Raw genomic sequence first — 24,270 nt, 5'->3', positions numbered from 1 at the left:
TGAATTTGCATAATTTAAATAGGAAAGTAGGACTCCTGAGCATGTTTGTTTGTATAGCTGTATATACGTGCATGCAATGTAGAAAAATCTATAGCATATATCATATTATATATTGAATACACCATTATAACACGTGCAATAATGTACATAATATCTATAACATATCCATTTATTTTTGGCATATAACATTTAAAAAATATGTCTTTATTTTTTAGAGAGAGAGGAAAGGAGAGGGAGAGAAGATAGAAACGTCGGGGATCGATCCTGCAACCCAGGCTTATGCCCTGACTGGGAATAGAACCAGCAACCCCTTGGTACATGGGACAATGCTCAATCCACTGAGCCACGCTGGCTGGGCAGGTATATAAGTTATTGATGTCCTACACCCATTTAATCATGTTTTTCATTTCCATGTCATCAAGTCTATCAGTCTTTTTAGAGATGGTTGATTTGTCCTGGCCAGTTTGCTCAGTGGTTAGAGCATCGGCCCACAGACCAAAGGGTCACAGATTCTATTCCCAGTCCAGGGCACATACCTTGGTTGCAGGTTCCCCAGCCCTGGTTGGGCAAAATCGGGAGGCAACCAATCTATGTGTCTCTCTCATGTGGACATGTCTTTCTCTCATGGCAATGTTTCCTTCTCACTCTCTCTCTTCCCTCCTCCCTACTATCTCTAAAAAAATCAATGGGAAAAATATCCTCAGGTGAAGATTAAAAAAAAAGAAAAAAAAAGATGGCTGATTCATCTACCTTGAATTTGGATTCTTCAGTCTGAGGGTGAGTTAAATTGGAAGTCTATCCTCTTGTGAACTGAGAATGTACAGGAATTGATGAGGGACGGGAATGTAGTCAGTGAGGAGAGACAGCCCATCCGTGTATCCACTCGTGGGCTGAGAAAGTGATATTGATGTGAACGGATTTTCCTGATGGATGGTTGCGCTGTAGACATTGATTCTAGCAACAAAACACTCCCTCGCAAACCCAGCGAGGCTCACCTTGAACCATCATATTTATGACTCCTCGGATCCTGTTAGTTTTTCCCCAGAGAAAGAAAGAAAAGGGTAAAGAGACGAAATTTAGAAGAACATTTGTAAAAGGACTTACTTAAATTATAAGAGACTGAAAGCCAAGCCTAGTGGGTAATTGAAGAATTGCATTAAAAAGGAATCAATATCTTTCTGGAATTTGCTTTGTCCTCATTTCGTGAGTAGCTTTGCCAAAGGATGGTCGCTCTGTCACGATCTTGCAAATTTCTCTTGGCATCATCCCCAAGGACAACAATTTTCCTCTCTTCGATCCTCCGTGTTTTTCCTTTTAGCACAGCCTTGACTCCGGAAGACATTTAGGAGCAAAGATGCTGGAGAGCAGAGATTTGAAATGTCAGGTCCCTGTTCCCGCCTCGGGGATCCTGGCGCTGCCAGCGTGAGCAGACGTTTCCTCCTGCATCTTCACGCGGAGCCTCTGGAGAAGGTCAAACTCATAGAGGAAAGAGGGTGGAGGGAATGAACAGTTGATTTCTTAAGAAAATAATCTACTTTGTGAGGCCCAAATTAAACAGCAAACTTAAGCAGCATTAACGAAAACTGAAAAGGGGGAAAGGAGATACGGCTACTCCCGCCTCCCTAACAGGTCATTTTCCTGCCATCTCCTCTGGCCTCATCCCTGTGCATTCGCACCTCCTCAGGGGTTCCATCGCCTGCTTCCGTTCCTCTCTGCTTCATACATAGGGTGTTGTGTTGGCTCATGATCCTCTGCGGGATTGCATGGGGCCTCGGATGGGCTCACACGGCCGCTCTGCAGCCTAGTTGATATTCCCCGGGGGGTAGCAGCCCACGGAGGCTAGGTGGCCACAGAGAGCCGTCCTTTGGTATATACAGCGAGTTCTTCCCACACCACTACCTGCTTGGGCCCGCATTCCAGAAGAATGGAGACCAGCAAGTTGTGGACTTTTGCTTAAGGGAATTTTTATAAATGACGTGTGTTCTTAGACCCACGTTAGCAGCAGGAAAGGATTTCTGGGGAGTGGAGGGTGAGAGGTAGAAGGAGGACGCAGAGTTGTTGCCCGAGCGTCTGTGAAAAGGATCTCTGCCTCCAGCTCCTCGTGCAAGGTGTCTAATCTAGGGGTGTCGAACTCAATCAGAGAAGGGGCCAAAATCTAAAATCCAGCCTAAATCGCGGGCCGAATGGTTTACTGAACAGTCATAAACTGTCATTGTGATGGAAACGCAGCGGAGTGCAGTGATGACAGCGCGGTGCGGGCCACATTGCAAGGCCTGGCGGGACGGATTTGGCCCGCGGGCCTTGTGTTTGACACATGTGGTCTAATCCGTGAGATGCACGTTGGCATTCATTCACCTGCTTGGTAATTGTCTTATTGAGCATCTCCCTTGTGATTGGTGTGACCTAACACCCACTTTAAACTCCATAGGTTCTACTGACCTATTGTTAATATATGTACAACTAACTTATGTTTAAATGGAACTGTGAGCGTCCTAGCAACCAAGGCAAAAAAGGGAAATCAGTACATGATTAGGTTCTACTAGAGAACCCGTTGGTACTTCAGGAGAGGTAAAATTCCTCATTGGCATTCAGTGGAAGGCCGTGAATTTCAGGAGCAAGTCTTATTTCAATTGCATTTCTTCATTGTCTCTCCTTCTGTGTGGAATCATGCATGACCTCCCATCTTTCATATTTATCGCTACCCCTGTAGCCAAATCAGAAAAATGCCCTGCCTTCTCTGTCCATTGGGGAAGATGTAAATAAAAATAATCACTTGTGTAAGGATGTTGAGATGTGTTCTTTCAGGGTCAGGGAGCAGCACGTGCAAACAGCTTAGAGCACTTGATACTGTACGGAAGCCGGGGACAGGGGCAGGAGGCGAGGCTGGCCAGGCAGCAGGGTGAGCTGTGTGGGCTTGAGATGCACTGCAAGGAGTTTGCGTTTTACATCAGAAGCAGTGGGAAACTTTGGGGGCAGGGAAGGGACACTTGCATCTTAGAAGGACTCCCTGGCTGCCCTGAAGAGACTGATTTTGGAGGCGGGGAAGCTGTTGCAGTTCGTGGTCCCTCTAAAAAGGTTATTAACACATAAAAATGTGTTATCTGTGCAGAGGGAAGGAGCTCTGAAGGCAGAGGGCTAATTAGGGCTTTACTGTCTCATGACATTAAAATATGCTGCCGCCGAGGCAGAGTCCACATCACCAATTTCTGTCCTCCCTCATGGTGATGAAGTTGATTAGCTAAAGAACATATACGCACTAGAGTCCCGGTGCACGAAATTCGTGCAAGAGTAGGCCTTCTTTCCCTCCACCCCCATCCCGACTGCCAGCACCGGCTTCGTCTGGAAGGACGTCTGGTCTAATTAGCATATTACGCTTTTATTATTATAGATATCCCATAGATATGGACAATAGTGTGGTGAGAAAGGCACCCATTTGTGAGAGTCCGAGATTCAAATCCAAGCCCTGCCTCTGACCATCCTCTCTGTGACCTACAATCTCCATCCGTTCCCCTGTGATGAAAAGAATAAACTATGTGCCTGTCACTGCTATGTTGTTATTACCAGTAACATTAACCGTCACTTACTGGGCAGCTACTATGTGCTAAGCCCAGTGTAAGATGCTTTATGTATATCACTGCATCAGGCCTCCTTTTTTTTTTGTCTGCATGCAACTCCATAATGTCTGCATGCAACTCCATAAGGATAGGCATTAGTAGCACCATTTTACAGGTGAGGAAGCTGAGGCTCAGGTGACTTAGTACTGTATCTAAAGTCTCATAGCCGGGAAGAGATGGAACTTCGTTTGAACGGCTTTCTAGTGAATATATTTCCCACTGAAAAGCACTAAGGGGGTCCTCACCCTAAGACACCTTTGTATTTTGGTGCTTTGCAGTACTTGAGTCCCCAGATGAAGTCAGAAGATAGAGCCAAGATTTGCCTAAACTGGGATATTTCTGGAGCCTGTGGAAGGAGGCCCGAGGGAGGGTGGATACCTGTACCAGAGTGACTCTGCTCTGCGAAAAGATTATTGGAAAAGCCCCCATTCAGTCCTATCAGATAGGGGAATTACCGCCTTCTATAGTCCCAGGAGGCACAGTGCTGCCCCCTGCAGGTGATTGTAGGAACAACAGGGAGAGGCCCGGTTGCATATGAACACACACTGCTCACTGCCTCAGGAATTCCACCTTTCTCTAATCTGGAGCAGCGATTTTTAAAACATGCAATACCTGACTGTCTAGTCAGGAGCACTGACCTCTTTTTCCCTGGATAGTCAATTAAAAATATGACAACAGCCAAACACAATAGCTGTCCAGTGTGGATGAATCAGAATCATACCTATTTTTTTTTTGTCAGATTGGCAAAAGTATGTATATATTTTTTTGTGTGCCACACAATTTTAGTAATTGGTTTATGTATGCCATGAGATGATAAAGGTTGAAAGTTGCTGATACAGAGAATTAGAGGCACATGTGATCCAAGATGCAGGTAATAATATATTACCATAGCATTGTTTGTGCTGGCAAAACACCACCAAACAACAACAACAGCAACAACGAAAAACAACCTAAATGGTGTCCAGCAACTGGAGAGTGAGAATTCAGTGGTGGTTCATGTTTGCCAGGGGTTGCGAGGTAATGCAGAAAGAAATGCTCTTAATGTCATTGAATTGGTGAGGAAAGAGCCTCAAAATGCATTTTTTTTTTTTTTTAAGCTGGGAAAACCAGAAAAGGTGATTCACCTATTGATGGTGTGACACCTAGATTGCCATCTTCTTCTTGGCTTTTTCATTTTATTTGCAGAGACAGGCATGGAGAGGCTGGGCAATTTGTTCTGCGTCACACGGCCAGCGAACAGCAGAGCCAGGGCTGAGGCCCCGGGTGTCAGGACCCCAAGCCCCAGCGAGGCCAGGTGGGATCAGCGAGAGGGGGCGCGTGCCGTTCTTGCCTCTCTTCCCGATCACTAACCTGGATCTCAGCCCCGCTCCCCATCCTGAGGGGGAGCATCTCTGCTTCCAAGAAGAGAAGAGCTTGCTCCTCGAGCAGGGTCTGCGCCCTGACATACGCCGGATGACTCACCCTGGGTGTCCTCGCTCGCGGCTTTTCCAGGACACGTCCTCTGTACACGTCCCTCAGGATAACAGTCTGGCCATCTCACAGCCTGGGGCTCCTCTGAGTGCTCGCACCGGGTGCGTGCTTTTTGGACATATGCACATCCGTGTGTTAACACACGTCCTCTAGTGCCCTTACACCATGGCCCTCTCCAGCCCACTTCTCAGGTCTCTGCTCAGCAGAGTCACGTCAGGCTGGTCTGTGATGTTGGGGTTTCAGAGTTAGCTCTGAAGAGCCGAGGGAGGCAGATTTGCCTTTTGAGAGCACTAATCCAAGTAGCAAGTTGTTACGTTTGAAGACATTCGCCTATAATTTACATTTTGCAATCGTAACACGCTGCCTGAATCGTCCTCTGGTGACGGGGAGTGTCTCAGCCGTGCCATCTGCCGGGTCAGACGGAGATGTCTTTGATCGGACCTAGGGAGACGCCCGCAAGCCCCTAGGTCGAGTTTCACCATGAAACACATGATAAAAGGCACGAGAGCACCGCGCTCTGCTGACCCTCCGCCTGCCGTGGATCCTCCAGACTAGCTTATGTTTTCTCTCTTTAGCCACAGCTCATTGAATTCTCAAGTGAGAGGCACCGTGCTAGTAGGGCGCCTCTACTGAAGAGAGAGAGAGAGGGATTGTGGCCTTCATCCTACAGCGGAAAAACTGAAAGGTGGGGCAGCTTGCGTGAGGGGCACGGCTAACGGGCCGTGGGTTCCGGGGCCTGGCTGGTTCTGGAGGTTGCCACAGCGCGAGGGGGCACGGGTGACCGAGAGTCACCAGCCTGCACCGGCGGAGCCGCAAGGTGGGTGGTTTACCAGCCGTAGGCAGCTGCTTACGAAGGCAGGGCCCTCAGCAGAGTCCCATTGCAGGGGACGTCTCCCCCGCCTTCAGGTCCCTACGGGGACCTCCATACTGATGTGGTGCTGCGTCAGGTGTGCATCCTGCCACACCTGCCCTTCTGGTGTGTTCTTCCACCCTCTCGGCCCCTCCCAACTGGTAACGGAGTCTCAGAGCCCCTGGATTCAGGATCTGGTTGAAAGACCGTGTAGCCACCCAGGTGCCACAGTCTGGGGGCTCACTCCCTAAAGGGGGAACCCAGACGTCCCCCGGGTGCAGCCCTCAGGCCTGGAGTCTGTCCCTGCACGTGCCCCCGATCTCTTGGCTTCCATGACCCGTGGCCACCACGCGCGTCTGTGCTGCCTTTTCCTCCAAGTGCAGCCACGGACCAGACGATAGTGGAGTTGAACTTGGGGCAGCACCTCAGCCTTCGGTGAGTCCAGCCTGCTCAGGGCCGGTTGACAAAAACGAGTCCCAAAGAGAGGAGGCTGTGGCTGTAGGTCACGCTGCAAGGCCGTGGTGCCACGGGGGCCTGCCTGCGTGACGTCGCTGTGTCTCAGCCAGAGTTCTTTCTGGAGGCCCTGCTGTCGGAGGCCACTGGCTGCCCAGGCTCGCCTGGTGAGGGAAGCCGCCGGTCCTCCTGGGACACGGATGGTGTGGTGCCCCTGGCGGTGACTGAGGACTGCACGACCCCCAGGTGGCCTGAGCCTCGGGGACGCAGGGGCCAAGATGGGTGGGGAAGGCCGGGGGAGGGGGGTGATCTGGGGAGAATGCATCGGCCAGCTCTTTGGGGGAATTAGCTCCTTCATTTAGTGCCACCCTTTAAGATAAGCAAGCGGTTGTTTGTGCACCTGGAGATGAGAGGGGAATAGGAAGGATAAGCCCACTTCTTAGTAAGACTTAGACCATCCCCAGCTCCTCGCATGGCACCACGTTTTAGAGGGAACGGAGCCCCCTTCTGCAGGGTTCTCTGGGCCTGTCCCAGGAGCCTCATTTCCTCCAGTTTCACCAGAAACATAAAGAAGGTGGCGATGGATGTTGATATTCTTGCTCTTCAAGACCCACCCTCACCCTTCCACAGCCAAGAGCAGAGGCTCCGGAATGGTCCAAGTTGGAGTGACCATCGGATATTCGGGTCCCAGAGGCTCGGGGTGCAGAGGGGAAGGGACCGGCTCAGGGATGGGCTCCTGTGTCCTTGGCTGTGCCCCTCCGTGCCCTCTCTGTCCTTCCCATTTCGGGTTTCCAGGGTCCCCTCCTGTGAACTGCCGGGGGTGGGCCGCCTGTGGGAGCCTCGGTGACTCCCAGGCCCTCTCCGGCGCCAGCTGCTGGTGGCATTCTCATCACAGGCATTAACCTCCTCTCGTTCTCAAGGTCATGGCCTGCCTATTTATAAAAATGGCCAGGAGAACTCCACTATTGCCAGCGATCCAGAATACAAATCACGCTCTGCGCGTTGGCTTCGCTGTCTCACCCACCTTCTTTTTTTTAACTCCGGTTTCTCTCCCAATGCAGACAGGCCAGGGAAGAGAGGGGGGTGGGCTGTGCCTCTTGCTGAGCACCTACTGTGTGCACAGCCTCTGGACCTCCCCGACACGGTCTTGTTTAATCCACACAGCCCCGAGAAGTGGGTGTTGTCCTCCTTTCACCAGTGCTGCTTTGAGAGAGGGAGTGACTGGCACAGGACTCTATGCTAACGAGTGACAGAAGCCTGACACGCTCAGGCCCTTTGTCGTCATTGTCAGTATGTTTACCTCTTTCCTGTCTTGCCTGGTATTTTATCGGGGTCGCTGAGAACACCCCGAGTTCTGTGACACTAGAAGGGCTCGCAGGTGGAACATACAGCTGTCCTCGGGGCGAAGATTTGTTCCCAGCAAGGACACACAGCGACATGAGTGCGGGGAGCTGGGGCGCTGCTGCCAAGGCTGCAGGAGACTGAGCACCAGCTTGCGAGTCCTCCCCCTGGGCCTCCCACAGGGCGAGCTTCCTGCCCCCAGCACAGAACTGTGCTCCAGGGAAGAAGTGCTGTCTGCCAGGGAGACTCAGTGCCAAGGGTTTGGGTTTTGTTTTGTTTTTTAATCCTCACCCCAGCATATTTTTTCCCATTGATTTCTGGAGAAAGTGGAAGGGAGGGGAGGAGGCACAGAGAGAGAAACATTGGTGAGAGAGAGACATACATTGATTGGTTGCCTCCACACACATCCAGACCTGGGCCAAGGATCAAGCTGCAACCGAGGTATTGAACCCGGGATCCTTCAGTCCACGGGCCGACACTCTATCCAAGGAGCCAGACCGGCTGGGGCAGTGCCATGGGTTTTTATTGGGGGCCCTCTGCCTGTACCCGCATTCCAGATCGGCGGGAGGAAAGCAAGTGGTCGGCACGAGCCACATGGTTTACGCAGGTAGGCCAGGCACAGGGAGCCCTTGTTGGGTAGGGAACCGTGGGAATACTCCAAATGCACGTTCCCAGGCGCCGGCCTCGGGCCTGCTCTGTGATGCTGAGGCCACCTCTCTTGTGTTTGGACGCCTTCAAGATGAGGGCGGGACCAGAGGCCCTGGTTTCCCCAGGACAGAACCCAGGGCTAGGAAAGGAAAGGCATTTAGGGGACCGGCCGCCTCCTTTTTGAATGGGTCCCGGGAGGAAGCAAGTGCTGGGTAATGGGAGGGTGTCCCTCAGTGCCCCTCCTGCTAATGCTGCACCCCTCTCCCTCCAGGTGCTCAAGGGCTCCAAGAAGCTGGTGATGTCCGTGTACTCAGCGGGCCGCATCCCCGGGGGCTACGTCACCAACCACATCTACACCTGGGTGGACCCGCAGGGCCGCAGCGTCTCCCCGCCCTCCAGCCTGCCCGGGCCCCCCGGTGGCGCCCTGAGGCCGAGAGAGGGCGACCGGAAGAGCACCCTGCAGCTGCTGCAAGGCGGGGATGAGAAGAAGGTGAGCTGCCCGCCCCATTTACTGGGTGAGGAAGAGAAAGCCACCGTGCACCACCTGGGGGCTGGAAACCCCAGGCAGCAAGGATAGCACGTGCAAAGGCCCTGGGGTGGGAACAAGCGTGGCATCTCGGGGCTGAGCGAGGAGGACCCTGCCCCTGGAACTGAGTGGATGGGAGGGTAGGGAGGAGAGAAGGTGACCTCTGGGAGTCTAGGGGTGACTACTTAGGAATGCAGAAGACAGAGTCTGAGGGAATCATTCTCCCGGAGGCCCGCTGCTTCAGAAGGCAGCAGAGACCCCAGGCCACCCCAAGGAGGCCTGCACAGACCTCAGCACTCCCGACAGCAGCTTCTGCCTGCCCTCCTTTCTCCTCTCGCTGCTACAACATGGAAACTCCCACGGCCGTGTTGAGCAGGGGCCAGAAGAAGTGTCTCTGGAGCCCTCACTCTGGCTCCCTGGTCCTGACCCTTCTGTCCAGTGGCCTGGTCTCATCTAATATTCTAAATAGCCGTGACCAGACTCCTGGGTGGACTTCCCACCCAAACTTCAGAAATCCCAACACAGCCCCAGTGGGGACTGACCGTCTAGTGCTCAGGGCACTCTGAAGTTGGGTCTGTTATCCACACCGGAGTGTGAGCACCGTGGTGAGGCAGCAGGGAGGCATAGGAGGGAGGAAGAACTTGTGTAGCTCTCTGCAAATCAGACCTCTGCTCTCAGGACCCTGTCACGCCCCCAGAGGAGAAGAGGGGCTCCTTGTTCCAGGGTCCCATCCTGAGCTAACCCTCAGCCTCTACAGCTGCAACAATCAAGGACAGAAGAGCAGTGGGGATTAAACAGGCTCGTGTCCACGTGGCAGAAAGGATAAGACTCTGGAGCCAGGCTGCCTGGGTTCAAATCCTGCCTCCGCCACTTACCAGCTAGCTGACCTAGTACAAGTGATATAACCTCTCTGGCTTCAATCTCTCCTCCGTAAAATGGATTCAATAATAGGGCCTACTCTCCCCACTGCTGGGTCAGTTCTGTGGCCATAAGGACCTTGGTTCTGTGCCCTGGTGGTGCCTCGCACAGCACAGGCTCTCACTAAGTATCGAGTGAATGAATGAATGAATGAATGAAAAGACAAAAACACCTTGGCAACTGGCCAGCGCATGCTAGAAGCTCAGTAAACATTTGCTGGGTTTGAATTATAAGTCCTGTTTGATTAAACCCACGTGTACACTGTTCTTTGCAGAGTTAACCAGTTAACAGCCACAATATTTTGAATTTAATTTAGAAAGGTCCACCGCTTGCGTCTCTAGACGCTTATGGCGCACAAATGGTGAACAGAGGCTATAACTTGGTGGTTCTCCCGACCCCCTCCTTGGGCGCCGTGAATTTGCTAGAGCAACACTCAGAACTCCGGAAAACAGCTTGCTTACCATTTATCAGTTTGTTGTAAAAGGACAGGATAAAGGCTGCAGATGAACATCCAGGTGGAAGAGCTGTGGGGAGGGACGCAGAGCTCCTGTGCTCTCTCCAGATGTGCCTCTCCCTCCAGATGTGCCTTTCCCTCCAGATGCGCCTCTCCCTCCAGATGCACCTCTCTCCCTTTTCCTTCACATGTTCACCAGCCCGAAGTTCCCTGCACCCTCGCCATTGGGACTCTGTGGAGGTTCCTCATACAGGCAGGCTCCGTTAGCTCCCCTTCAGCCCCTCTCCCTCTCTGGAGAATGGGGTGGGAGGTGAGAATTCCAAACTCCTCACCACGGTTTGGTCTTTCTGGTGACCAGGCCCCAGGCAGGCGCCATCCAGGGACCCACCCAGAGTCACCTCTTTAGAACAAAAGGTGCTCCTACTGCTCTTGGCACTTAGGGATTACACGGGTCTCAGGAGCTCAGTGCTGGGAATGGGGTTGAAGACCAACTATATCATACCTGGTTTTTGAACTTCCAGACCATGTGGCCTTGAGAGAGTCACTTAACCTTGGCTGAGCCACTTAGGGTTCCCGCTCCTGGGTTTGGGGACAGTCACGGCAGCCATGGGGGACTGTCTCAAGGATCACTAGTCCTGTATGTAAGCACAGAGCACAGTGTCTGGGATATAGTCATTAATTCCAGTGACAACCATCACTCGGCGCTAGGTACCTTTCATATATTTTTGCCCCCAGATGCTTATTGACATCATCTCCTGGGGTTGCTCCTATTGCTTCCTGGGCAGAGTCCGGGTTCTAGGCCAGGCAGGAAGGGGGGTGGCGGTGCCTGCTCCTTGTGGGTTGTGTGGCGGTTTCACTGATGGGGAAACTGAAGGTCAGAGAAGTGAGGGGCCTTGCACAGAAATAAAGGGCAGAAGCAGGATTTGAACTCGGGCCAGTGTGGTGCTCCGCACAAATGCCCGGCCTCTGTGAGCTGTTGGCTGTGACCGTGGCCACATCATTTCATCCCCCGGCCTCAGTTTTCTCATCTGGAAAATGGAGATGGTAAGAATAAAGCCGCAGAGGAGGAGAGGGGATGAAATGAGGTAACTAATGCATGTGAAGTGCCTGGGATTTGGGAAATACATCTAGTCACCAGCTAGTCTAGTGAGTTATTACCACCACGTTCCTATTATTGGGGGGCGTGGCGGCCTTTTCGGGGAGCCAGGCTGCCTCCCCTGACTGTCCTTTCCCATCTGTGAATCCTGTTTCCTACCAAACGCCAGCTGAATTTCCCGCAAGTGATTGAGGCCGATTGCTGTGTGGTTGATGGGACCATTATTACAGTTCTGTAATAAAGACTCCGTTTTATTCCCTGCGAAGGATTTATGGGGAGGTGGCTGTGAGACGGGAGGTTTGTTTTCATCCTTAGTATTCAGAGGGCGGCCGCAGAGGACTCCTGCCATCTGTGTGCTCCTGGGCTCCCTGGGCTCTCTCCCCAGAATCTGTGAGCCCTGGAGCTGGAGGGACCAGGTGGAGGGTGGACTGGGGTGTGGGGGAGGGGCAGGAGAACAGACCCCAGGTCACCCAGCGAGCAGGGCTGAGTTTGGCTGGTTCCAGGCCTAAAGGCACAGTATGGAAGACAGGGTTTGTTCTACCTGGCAAAGTGGGGGTGAGGGGGAGGTTCCAGGTGGGGACCACCCGTTCATCTTCAGCCCGCCTCGCTGGTCTGAGTCCTGCCCCTGCACACCCTCTCCTGTGGGACCTCCAGAAAAGGGCCCTCTCTCCTGTTTCCTCCCCAGTGGTCTTTCTAAAACCTCAGGCTGAGCCTCTCCCCGCTGTGTGAGGCCCGGGCACGGCCTCATTCATCGCCCCACACACAGGCTAGTCTTGTTCCTCCCTCTCCCCCCGGGCCGCGCTCCATACCAACAGAATCCTGCGGTGGCCCCAGGGGCTGTGCACCATCCAGATTCCAGCTTCGGAGTCTCTGCCCTCCCCTTGCCCAGGCCCCCTCAGCCTTCAGAGTCCCAAGGTCTATTTCCAGGAGGCTCCCCCTCTCATCTCATCGGAGACCTCCCTGACCACCTCACTCCCCAGTCAGGGCCACTGTCCCTTCTCCGCACCCACACGATCCGCAAACCACCCACCGCACTCCAGCCACACTGGTTCCTGGTCCCGGTGCCCCTCTAGACTGAGACCCTTGCGAGCAGGACTGTCTGGGGCACGTGTGGGTCGCCTGGCCCACACTGGCTCTGGGCGCCCCCTGTGTTTGTAGAATCAAGGGCTACCGAAGCAGCACCCTGTGCTATGTCAGATGGATGGCAGGGGTGGAGGGCCCTGGGGAGGCAGGAGACCCTGGGGTACCGGCGGGTTGTGGTGCCCAAGCCTGGACTCAGCCTTGATCCTGAGGAGGGAGCTGGGAGATGAGGGAGACCCAGGCCACGAGCAGGCCCTCCCTGAGGGAAGGATGCGGTTAAGTGCAGCCAGTGGAGGCAGAGAGAGTCCATGGCTGGCGGTGGGAAGAAGGAGTGGCACCTGGAGTGCTGAGGAACTCTAGGACCGGCATCAGGGCATCCCTAGCTGTCATCTTCCTCAGAGCCTCCCCTGGGGAGGGGGCTTTCCCCAGGTCCCTCAGCAAGTCGGAGGCAGAGCTGGGGCAGAAACTGCCACGTCCCCGGGGATCTTGCCGACCTGAGTCCACGTGCCCCCCAGGGACTGGGAGTGACTGCAGCCTGCTGCCCCCCAAACTTCATGGCCCTCAACGCTGTGTCCTGTCCCTCCTGCAGGTGAACCTGGTGCTGGGGGACGGCCGGTCCCTGGGCCTCACCATCCGCGGGGGAGCGGAGTACGGCCTCGGCATCTACGTCACCGGCGTGGACCCGGGCTCTGAAGCCGAAAGCAGCGGGCTCAAGGTGAGGGGCCCCGACTCCCACCGGAGGGGATGGGGTGCTGGGCTGCAGGTGTGGGGGAGGGAGGGACCACCTGAGTCATGCAGGGAACTCTCGGAGGCTGATTGCGGTCAGACTTGCAGCAGCGCCGTCGGCATCCACCTTAGGGACTGGCTCCTGGCTGCATGTCTCTCATTCACCAGGCAGAGCCAGCGGCAGGAGCTCTGTCCCCTCCCACACCCCGAGTCCTCCAATGTCCTCGGCACAGGGTGCCTCCCACACGGTGCTGGGCACCCGGCCAGCCGGGCTCTTCGTGGCTGCTGTTTTGCAAACACTGCTGACGGACTGCGTTGGCCCTGGCTTCAGCGTTTATTTTGGGGCAGGAAGAGGAGAGAAAGCCGAGAGCTGGGCTGGGGTTGTACTAGGGCAGCTTCGGGGCTGGCTTTTGATCCAAGGCCGTGGTCGGCAAACTGAGGCTCGTGAGCCACAGGCGACTCTTTGGCCCCTTGAGTGTGGCTCTTCCACAAAATACCATGGCCTGGGCGAGTCTATTTTGAAGAAGTGGCATTAGAAAAAGTTTAAAGTTTAAAAAAATTGGCTCTCAAAAGAAATGTCAATCGTTGTACTGTTGATACCTGGCTCTGGGGACTAATGAGTTTGCTGACCACTGATCCGGGGCAACCAGCAGTTGTTGAAATAATAGTATTAATTCACGTCTTAAAGAGGGCTCACTGTGTGCCCACCATTCGTAATTGACTTCACAGGTATCATCTGCTGGAACCTTCACGCTATCCTATGGGGTAGGTCCTTCTTACCCATGTTTTCCAGCTGGGTAAACTGAGGCACGGAAAGGTTAAGCAGGCTTACCCCAGGTCGCACAGCAGATAGGGCCCAGGCAGTCTTGATTCCATGTGAGTGCAGCCTGAGATGAGACTGTGTCTCTATAACAAAGGGCCTGAATGCCCCATAATGGGGCGGGGAGGGTGGTGGAGAACCTGATCCTCTACACTAGGGGTGTCGAACTCAATCAGAGAAGGGGCCAAAATCTAAAATCCAGCCTAAATCGCGGGCCGAATGGTTTACTGAACAGTCATAAACTGTCATTGTGATGGAACGCAGCGGAGTGCAGTGATGACAGCGCGGTGCGGGCCACATTGCAAGGCCTGGCGGGACGGATTTGGCCCGCGGGCCTTGTGTTTGACATGTGTGCTCTACACAGAAGAGAGGAAAGGTCATGGCGGGTCAGAGCGGCGTTCAGGGGCTCCTCCGGAGCCATGCTGTGGGGTCCGGCGGGAGTGGTGGACAGACAGGCTTCTATCAGGTCCGCTTCTCTTAGGAAATACCGTGTAGCGGGCAGAGCTCAGTGTTTGGAGCCAAGAAGACTGGACTCCAATCCCAGATTGTGCTTTTGCTTTAGTAGCTGACCTTGGAGAACCCCTTCACCTCTCTGGGATTCCCATCCTTTTCCCGGGGAATCATAAAAAATGACACGTCTTTCTCAGGATTATTGAACTCACAGTAACGTTAGTAACAGAGGTTAAATATTGAATGTGTAAGTTATGGACTGAATGTCTGTGTCCTCCCCACCCCCAGATTCAGGTGTGTCAATGCTAACCCCCAGTTTGGTAGTGTGAGGAGGTGGGGCCTCTGGGAGGTGGCTAGGTCCCGAGGGTGGAGCCTCATGAATGGGATTCGTGTCCTTAAAAAAGAGGACCCCGAGAGTGCTCTAGCCCTCTCTCACTAAGAGGACATCAGGAGAAGTTGGTGGTCTGCAACCTGGGAGAGAGTTCTCACCAGAACCCGGCCAGGTGGCACCTGATCTCGGACTTGCAGCCTCCAGGGGAGGAGAGAGGGAATAAATGTTGCTTCTGAGCCACCCGGTTGCTTTGTTACACAGCTGGGACTGACTGAGACAAATCGTCCTTTGCCAAGTGCTTTAAGCCTCCCAGCACCGCTGTTAAACGCCATCTTTCGCTGGCCCATTGCACAGGCACAGCCTCTGAGACAGTTTGCACAGCTAGCGAGAGGGAAAGCCAGGATTCGACTTTGGAAATCAGGGTCCTGGTTCTGAACTGTGCTCGGAACCAGGCCAGTGGGCAGGTAGTAGGTGCTCCACAGAGGCTGGCTGGTTCTAGATGGTTCTGAAATGCCCGGGTCTGGGCGCTTGCTGTGCTCTGGGCCAGTTAAGATGGTACCTTGTTGGATCTCCCAGAGGAAACAGTCTCGTGATAATCTGTATGCAGAATGTGTTCAATAAATGTGTTATTTTGAAATAACTTTAGATGTACTGAAAAGTTGCAAAGACAGTTCCCCTTTTCCTTCATCTAGCTTCCCCTGATATTAGCATCTTGTATAAGCAGGGTGCATTTGCCAAGACCGAGAAGCTGACCTTAGTAATGCTATACTGCTAAACCCACTCCTACGTCAGTCATATACAGAGTTCACAATTTCCCCACTATTGTTCTAGAATACAGTCTCACCCAGCACACCACGATGCATTTAGCCTGTATGCAGTTTTATTTCCATTTATTTCCCCCAAAATTACAGAGAGAGAGAGAGAGAGAGAGAGAGAGAGAGAGAAAGTTTGAAGGTAGTTTCAAAACACAGAGTAAAGATTTTTTTCCCTTTAATGAGTGAGAAAATTGGGAGGAAGAACAGTGGGGGCAGAGGGAAGAGATGAAGCCGGAGTGAGACTCTTTCCAGAACACTTGGCGATGCGGATTGCACACCCAGCCACAGGCGGGACACAGCGGGCTCCGAGCTTCCCGGCAGCCACCGCAAAGAGGGCAGCAGGGGAGACACATCTGAAAGAGAGAACAAACCGGCTGTGCTTGAGAAGCCTGGTTATTCCTCTTCCTGAGGCCGGAGAGCGGTTTCCCCGGGGCCCCTCCGAGGGGGGATGCTGTGTGATGGCAGAGCAATGTCCTCAGTGACAGGAGACACACGAATGGGCCCGAACTGTGTGGGTGATGGATGGAACCCTTCTGATGGAGCTCTTGGTAAGAAAGAGGGGGAGGGAGTGTGCAGAGAAGGACCCGCTGGCTCTGGTCTCAGGGGACCGTGACGGCCCAAGGACGCCCGTGGCCTATTGCTAACACGTGTGTGGAGTACGTACCTATCCTCTCCCACCACGTCAGCAGCGGTGATCTTGCCATGAAGAGGTTATGGGTGACTCTCCCTCTTCTTCCTCTTTTAAAAAATATTTTTATTGATTTTTTACAGAGAGGAAGAGAGAGGGATAGAGAGTTAGAAACATCGATGAGAGAGACATCGATCAGCTGCCTCCTGCACTCCCCCCACTGGGGATGTGCCCGCAACCAAGGTACATGCCCTTGACCGGAATTGAACCCAGGACCTTTCCATCCGCAGGCCGACGCTCTATCTACTGAGCCAAACCGGTTTCGGCAACTCTCCCTCTTCTTTATGTCCATTCGCAGTGTCTGAACGGAGCATTACTTGTATCATCGTGCGAACAGCTTCTGTAGGTGATTTCCGGTTTGAAACACGGCAGAGGAAAAGTATTCCGTTCAAGTGTTCTGGCCATGCCAGTTGCCTCTCCGTTGCCTCTCGTTTTAGGAGCAAATACATAAAGCCTCTACCAAAGGCTTTATGTATTTGCTCCTAAAACGCCCGCCTTCAGTGGAGGATTTCCATCTTCAGCGGCCACTACGGGAAAGCACTCTGCGTTCCCTGCCTCTTACTTTGCCCTCCACGGCCCCCGGGACAGCGGGCGCCTGCCTACACCCACTCGGCATCCAGGACCCATTAGGCTGCCTTTATTCCAGTGCGTTTTCAGTGGAATTAGGCACATTGAGGTGGAAGAAAGGGGCTTGGCCGTGTGGGCGGTGGAGCCAAGAACAGGCTTTATTTGTAAACAAGGCTCCTTGCCGCTGCTCAGAGCTTTCCCGGAGAGCAAGGGCTGCCTTCGGCCTGGCTCCCAGGGCTCACTTAGCTCCTCAGGGCCGCGTGGGGCCGGGGAAAGGGCTGGACCCTGCTGGGAAGGAAAGCTCCTCGGAGGGGTGCAGGCACCTCCCAGTGTGTGCCCTGTGCACAGCCCTGGAACTCGGAGCTCTCCGCCCTCTCTCCCGGCAGGAGCTGGCTCCCCTCCCGCACTCACTCCTTCAGCCTCTCTTGTTCCCCTGCACCTTCCCCTACAGCGTCAATCCCCTCCAAAGAATGGGCCATAAAACCTTGTTTGTTCCTTTAAGGACAGCCAAGATTGACTAGCATTTAAGAAGAATAACGATGAGAGCAGTTGCTCTTTATTAACCAGCTGTTATGGACCCAGTGCTGTGCCAAATGCTTTAGATACACTCTTATTTATTCCTCCCAGTAGCCCCATGGCGGGCATTAATAGCACCGTTTAATGGATGAGGAGGTGAGCCTCAGAGAGAGGCAGTCACTTGCTCAGGATCCAGGGCCTAGCCCTGAGTTCTGCAAACTGCGGCTCGAGAGCCATATGCGGCTCTTGGGCCCCTTGAGTGTGGCTCTTCCACAAAATACCAGGCCTGGGCACGTCTGTTTTGAAGAAGTGGCGTTAGAAGAAGTTTAAGTTTAAAAAATGTGGCTCTCAAAAGGAATTTCCATCATTGTACCGTTGGTATTTGGCTCTGTTGACTAATGAGTTTGCTGACCACTGGCCTCGTCCTTCAGGCCCTGTAAAGGCCACATGCTTTCTTCTGTCACCTTCTCAGTACCCTCAATTTGACCAAGTCTCAAGAGACTACAGAGAGAGGAAATAAAGGACATTTAGTCCTGAAAATCATCAAGCAAGCTTCGCAAGCCCAGCGTGGCCCTCCCAGGTCCTGCCTGGCCCCGCAACCTGCACCCCTGAGGCCATCCCAGGGTGGGAGGCCCATTTGGTTTCTGCTGGTATCAGTGTGGACTCCTCTACATACAAGGAAAAATAGGTATGTAGATACATACACAGGCAGAGACAGAAATAGAGATGTGTGTACCCGTGAGCTACTGCATATAGTTCCTCTGGGAGGGAAGCAGCCCAAGGCTGTTCCTTTGGGTTCCTCGCTGGCGCGCCAGCCCCGGCCCCACAGAGCCGGCTCCGGAGGAGCCGTGGCCCAGCAGTCCCTGATTGCCTTGGGGACTTGGAAATCCCCTGGCTCTTTAAGCAAGAGGTGGGTAATGACTGTCATGTTATTGAGCTCCAGCTCAGAAGACCGGCTGTCTCTCCCAGAGGTGCAGGGGGCACCTTGGGCTCGTGGGGAACCTCAGAAACTGCATCTTGCTTCCCTTCCCAGCGACCGTGGAGCGGGGGCTGTGCTGCAGGTAGATTCCAAACTCTCGACCACTAATGTTTATAATAATAACTAGAGGCCTGGTGCATGACATTTGTGCACTGGGGGGGGGGGGCAGAGAGGTCCCTCAGCCCAACCTGCGCCCTCTCACAGTCCAGGACCCCCTGGGGGATACCCATCTGCCAGCTGCAGTTGGACGTCCCCCAGGGGGTCCTTAGCACTGCCTTGGAGGCGCGAGAAGCTCCCGCCACTGCAGCTGCACAGGCCAGCTGTGAGCCCAGCTTCTGTCTGAGTGGTGCTCCCCTGTAGGAGCACACTGACCACCAGGGGGCAGCTTCTGTTTCTGCCCCCCTGGTGGTCAGTGCATGTCATAGCGACTGGTTGTTCTGTTCAATCAATTTGCATATTAGGGTTTCATTTATTTTATATATATATATATATATATATATATATATATATATATATATATATATATATATTAATATATACTTAAGTGGCCATTACGACCGGATGACAGCTATGATGTGCACTAACCATCAGGGGCAACGTTCAATGCAGGAGCTGCCCCTGGTGGTCAGTGTGCTCCCATGGCCAACCTCTATGGCCTGCCAACTTCCCATAGTCCCTCCCCCAGGCCGGCTGGCCCCCATTGGCCTCCCGATCAGCCCCAATCGGGACTGGGTGAGACGCCCTGCCCCAATCAGCCCTGATCGCCAGCCAGGCTGAGGGATTCCACCTATGCATGAACTTGTGTACAGGACCTCTAGTAATAATAATAATGATGATGTCAGGACACAATGAGCTATGTATGTAAAATCCAGTGCCTGGCATATGATAAGCACCCCAAAATGGCAGCCCTAATTGTGGGAGTGTGGGTGCTGGTGGATAAGCCTGGTGGGTAAAGGCCTTTGAAAGTCTCAGGTAGCTGATGAGTCCACACAGAGGGCGAACAGCCTTCCCAAGGAGCTGGGAGCTGACTTCTCTCCCGAGAAACGCGCACATGCTGGGTGACTGTGTTAGGCTGTCTCCCCTGTCTGAGCCACCTTCTCCATCCTTCCTTGGTTGCTGTCTTGGCTGCATTTGTGAACTGGCCTCAGAATGGGAGCTGAATAAATTGTAGACCTTCAATTTGCTGAGTCCTACTGCCTGTCTTTTAAAGCTCCCCACTCCTTTCCTTGGTCATAATTGCTCCCAGTTAGGCTCCTGCCCAAGAGAGGCCCTCGTCGGACTTCTGACCTCCATAACTGAGGGATAATAAGTCTGTGTTCTTTGAAGCCATTGCGTTTGTGGTTTTTGTCACAGCAGCTATAGGAAAACGATACGGTACCTATTGTCACCCCACCTGCCAAGCATAGTGCTGACCCTTAGGGGGTACTTGGTTCTCATCTAGAAGGTCCAACGTGTTTACTCTTTTGCCCAATCTTAGAGACAAAGGTCGTTTCAGAATTGCCTCATGCTTTCCACTGTGGAAAACGAAGCTGCTAGGTTGAGGTTCTGATTTGTTAGCAGTTCATTTTGTTTTTAAACTGAGGGTTTAGAGTCAAAGTATTGTGTTGGGTTAGTTGTTTCTTTCCCTCTTTGGCTTGGTTCTGTTACTTATTCTCAATAAGTCCCTTAGTTTCCACTGGCGTTCAATAGGGCTCCCCCCTATTGATTTACTCTCGCTTTGAGAAATTAAAACATCAAAATTATACAAAAAAGGTATACTCACAGTATCCCTTCTCCCCAACTCCCCTCCTATTCCCTCCTCCCGCTCCTTGCAGGTAACTGAATAAACTAGTTTTTGGTTTATTCCTGTTTCTTTTTTGCAAAAGCAATTAGGTACATGCTTTCTTTCTCCTTTCGCTTACGAAAGGCAGTATGCTATAGGTATTATTTTGCACCTTAATTTTAAAAATGGAATATCCTGGGAATCACTTCACGTCGGTGCACGGAAGCCTTTATTCTTCTTTGCGGCTGCTTGGTGCCGCATGTGTGGCTCTGCCCGACTCGATGCAGCCTCTCTCCTCTGTTTTAGGTTGTTTGCGGTACTTGGCAGGTTTCATACCTGACGTGGAAGAGAAGGTGCCCGAGGCACAGAGAGGTTAAGGGACTTACCCAAGGTCACACAGAGAGCAAGTGACAGAGCCTGGGTTTGGGCCCAGAGGGCAGACTTCCTGGGTCTGTGCTCACAGCCACACACCAGATGGCCTCACGCTTCGCCTGCATAACAGTATAACTGTTGGTGGCCTCGCTCCTGAGTTTTGAGGGAAAGAAGTCTTAGTGGTAAACTTATTTTCCCTGGGTCTCGGGGAGAAAAAGGGGACCCTCCCCTGAGTGGGGCCACTCCCAAGCCTGCGAGCACTCTCCCGGTCACCTCAGGCCCAGAGGAAGTGCGCGCCTGCTGCTGGCGGTTGGCCCGCCTTAGGGGAGACCGGTGTCCTGTCCTTGCTCCTGTCCCCGCACGCTCCCCTCAGATCCTCCCAGACCGGAGCCTGTCACTCGACGGGCTGCGGATGATGGAGGAGTCTTTGCTCTGCCTTGAAATGAAGGGCATTCCCACGGTCCGCCCTCCGTTCCTCCATCGCTGGTGATAAATAGGAGGCAGCAGTGACAAATAAAATCAAGCCACCTTTATTCGTTTATCCTTCCCTGTCCTCCCCATCGGCGCCCGATGGCAGGCTGAGCAATATTGGACACTCCATCACTCTCCCACCTGTCTCTCCTCCCTCCGGAGGGTCGTGTCTTGATGAGTTCTGGGCAGCGTGAGTTTTCCTTGGCTAATTATCCGGAGGGTCTGGGCTTTGGCCCCAGGCCCGTCCCCGTGCTTTGTGGGCCTCGGTCTCCCCATCTGCAGGGCTGGCGGTCGCAGCCTCTTTGCCTCTTTACTTTTTTGCCTTGTTGACCCACGTCACCTAACTCAAAGCTGGCTGCGATTGGTAAGAAAAAGTAATGTTTCAATGAATCAGTGCATAGAGCTCTTAAGTTTTTTTAGGTGGGGGAGTGCAAGGGGCAGGGAAGGCAGATCAAGACCATTAAACATGCCAAATCCAAGTTCACAAACCAAAGGAGAAGGGGAAGCAAGTGGGAGTGAGTGGAGAGGAGGGAGGGCGATCTCTCCCGTCCCTTCACCAGTTACTAAATCCTCCTGCGTGCCTGGCACGTGCTGGGGTGAGGGCAGCCGGCCAGGGTGGGGGGAAGAATGTAGAAAGCTGGGCTCAGGTGCTGGCTCCTTATTCACTGCCTTTGTGACCTTGAGCAAATCAGTTGACATCCCAGCCTGTCGCCTCCATTGGGAAGGGAAGCAAAGGACAAGCTATTGAAAGCCTCTCTGTACCGAGTGGTCCCCTTTGATTCTCACAAAAAGTATGGGTGGTGCCATACCCACTTTACAGATGGGAACACTGAGTCTCAGATTGTACTTGAGAGAGTCACATGGCTCCTCTGTTTGTTGGCCTGGTTTCAGATGTAGGGGCATGTTTCCATTGCTCCTAGGGATGGGGCTTCATAGCCTGCTGGCCCCACGGGGCTGCTATGAGCAGCAGGGGACACCAGGTTTATTTGAAACTGGTCTGTGGACTCCCAATGACAGTGAGCAAGCAGGCAGACAGACAGCTGTGCTGACAAGGTCCCCGGACCTGGGGAAGCTCCCCAACAAGTAGAGAATTTGAGAGAGAACTGGACACAGAGAAATGGGAGTCTCAGACCAACCCTGATGCTGTCGAGGGCTGTGTGGGGACCAAGGCCAGCCCCATCCAGAGCTTCAGGTGTAAAACAAGCCCTGGAGGAAGAAGAAAGACAAGAGGATGGAGAGAGATGAGGAAGACGGGCTTCCCGAGTACGATTCCTATTTCACACCTGTTCCCCAGGTGGGACACACGTGAGCTGCCTCTCACAAACCTGTATGTATGTATGTATTTGGGGGAGGGGGAGATGGGCTCAGGTATTCGGACCAGGGCAGTCTCCCAGGGCTAGGCAGGGCTGTTCTGGACGAGGGTAGGCTCTTGGGCTAGGCTCCATCTTTGGGGCGAGGCTCTGCCCTTCTGGAATGGGCTCGGCTGTTGGGGACTCAAATCTGTGTTTATTGAACAGGCCTGAGGGGGAAATGTGACTCGCACACCAAAACCTGTGCCTTCTCTGATACTGATGCGCAGGATGAGGCAGGCGTGAGTGGTGTGCCAGGCATTCAGGGACCGCATATATGGGGACAGGTGCCGGCTCGGGGACAAGAAGTGAAGTTTGGTAACCATAGTGCAGACGCAGCCCCCACCCCAGAAACCACTGGCCCCGTGGTGACTGACACGGCTCGCCAGGCTTAGCTAGTGAAAATACAGGACGCCCCTTGACATCTGATTCCAGATAAACACCGAGTACATGTCTGTAGCAGACGTGTGTGCCATGCGGTATTGGGACACTTCCCCCGCCCCCTCCAGCCTCGCCGTGCAGGGCCAGGGGGATGCTCATGGGATGGAGTTGCCCTTTCCTTTGCCCCGAGCCCCCTCCCGGCCCGACCTGCAGGGAGAGGCTGGCATATACTAAATCCCACCTCGGAGGCTGCTTTTCAAATTAAACTGGGATGAAGTCACGTGTGTGAAGAAGATTAAAATGGATCCCCTTTGCTTAGCAAAGGCCAAAGCTGTTGAGAGGGATCCTTAGGACAACAGCACTTGAGCTGATGAAAAGTGTGGCCTGGGCTTCGGCTAAGGGAGCAGCTGGACAGAGGGGAGTGGGCGCCTCTGCTACTCAGGAGGGGAGGAGGGAAGGCGAGGACCCAAGGCCATGCCCTGAGTGCAAGTGGGCCCAGCAGGGCGCGCGGTTCCCCTTCACCCTCAGTCACTTTCACCTCAGCTCTGCTGCTTGGCGTTGAGAAAACCACAGGCCGGGAGGGGCTGCTGAGGAGAGGTGGGGGTGGGGGCAAAACCCCTTCCTTCCTTCATGCAGAAGCACTTCCTGAGCACCTGCCGTGTGCCACGCCCTGTCCACGGAGTCCGCCGGGGGCTGCCCAAATGCTCAGGGGCCCAGGTTCTCACTGGAGGGAGCGCAGGGAGGCAGAAAGCGAGAAAACTGTGATCCTGTTGGGGGCCAGGAAACAGGTGCTGATGACTAGGACATTGGAGGACAGCCCTGGGCTAGCCCCCCTTTTTACACCCAAGGAAACGGAGGCACAAAAGCCACTTGGGGATTTGCTTGAGCTCACCCGGCATCGAGGGAGCAGAGTCAGCTCTCGGCAGTGGGGCAGCCATGGAAATGTGCCTTCACACCTCTCGCTTCATCCTGCCCGAGTCCCACCCCACCCCGGCCCCTGAGGGGGCTGCTGTCTTCTAGATGAGGGGACCCTTGGGAAGCTGGTGGTAAACTCAAATCCTCAGATCCTTGGTGGGTTAAGAGGAGGTGGCCCTTTCTAGTGATAGGAGCCTGGCCTCAGGATCCCGGTTGGAAGGCTGTCTCCATTGACTGAATATCCCTCAGGCATCCGCACAGCCTCTCTGGGCCTCGATGACCTCCTCCTCAGCAGGCTGGCCGGCAGGAGAACTCGGATCAGGGCTCCGATGCCCCCGCACAAGGGTCCGTGTCCTGCAGACAGCCTTGGGTGACTGTGTGGTGTTGTGCTGTGGTCCTGGCAGGTCGGGGACCAGATTCTGGAGGTGAACGGGCGGAGCTTTCTCAGCATCCTGCACGACGAGGCGGTCCGGCTGCTCAAGTCCTCCCAGCACCTCATCCTGACGGTGAAGGACGTGGGGAGGCTGCCCCACGCCCGCACCACCGTGGACGAGACCAAGTGGATCGCCAGTTCCCGGATCGGGGACCCTGCCACGACCAACTCAGCAGGGTCAGGTCCCTCTGCGCACGCTGGGCCCCAGGACCCCAGGCCGGTTCTGTTGTATTCCCTCTCCCCCC

General features: G+C 53.8%; 1 protein-coding gene across 6 annotated transcripts in view; it reads left to right on the top strand.

Annotated features, from left to right (window-relative positions):
• WHRN (whirlin) overlaps positions 1-24,270 on the top strand; it is a 60,025-nt gene that overhangs the window by 13,683 nt on the left and 22,072 nt on the right. For 5 of the 6 annotated variants that reach the window (XM_045579855.1, XM_045579854.1, XM_036432779.2 and 2 more), the window contains exons 2-4: positions 8,648-8,866; positions 13,040-13,165; positions 23,997-24,202. In XM_045579855.1, coding sequence (XP_045435811.1) covers positions 8,648-8,866; positions 13,040-13,165; positions 23,997-24,202 — 551 coding nt within the window. The remainder of the gene's footprint in view (positions 1-8,647; positions 8,867-13,039; positions 13,166-23,996; positions 24,203-24,270) is intronic. The other variant, XM_045579856.1, reaches the window with a different exon arrangement.

The sequence above is a fragment of the Pipistrellus kuhlii genome, unplaced genomic scaffold (genome assembly GCF_014108245.1).
Source record: "Pipistrellus kuhlii isolate mPipKuh1 unplaced genomic scaffold, mPipKuh1.p scaffold_m20_p_12, whole genome shotgun sequence".
NCBI classification, from domain to species: Eukaryota; Metazoa; Chordata; class Mammalia; order Chiroptera; family Vespertilionidae; genus Pipistrellus; species Pipistrellus kuhlii.
The sequence above is the reverse complement of the archived record's forward strand: the minus strand, read 5'-3'. Positions and strand labels throughout refer to the sequence as shown.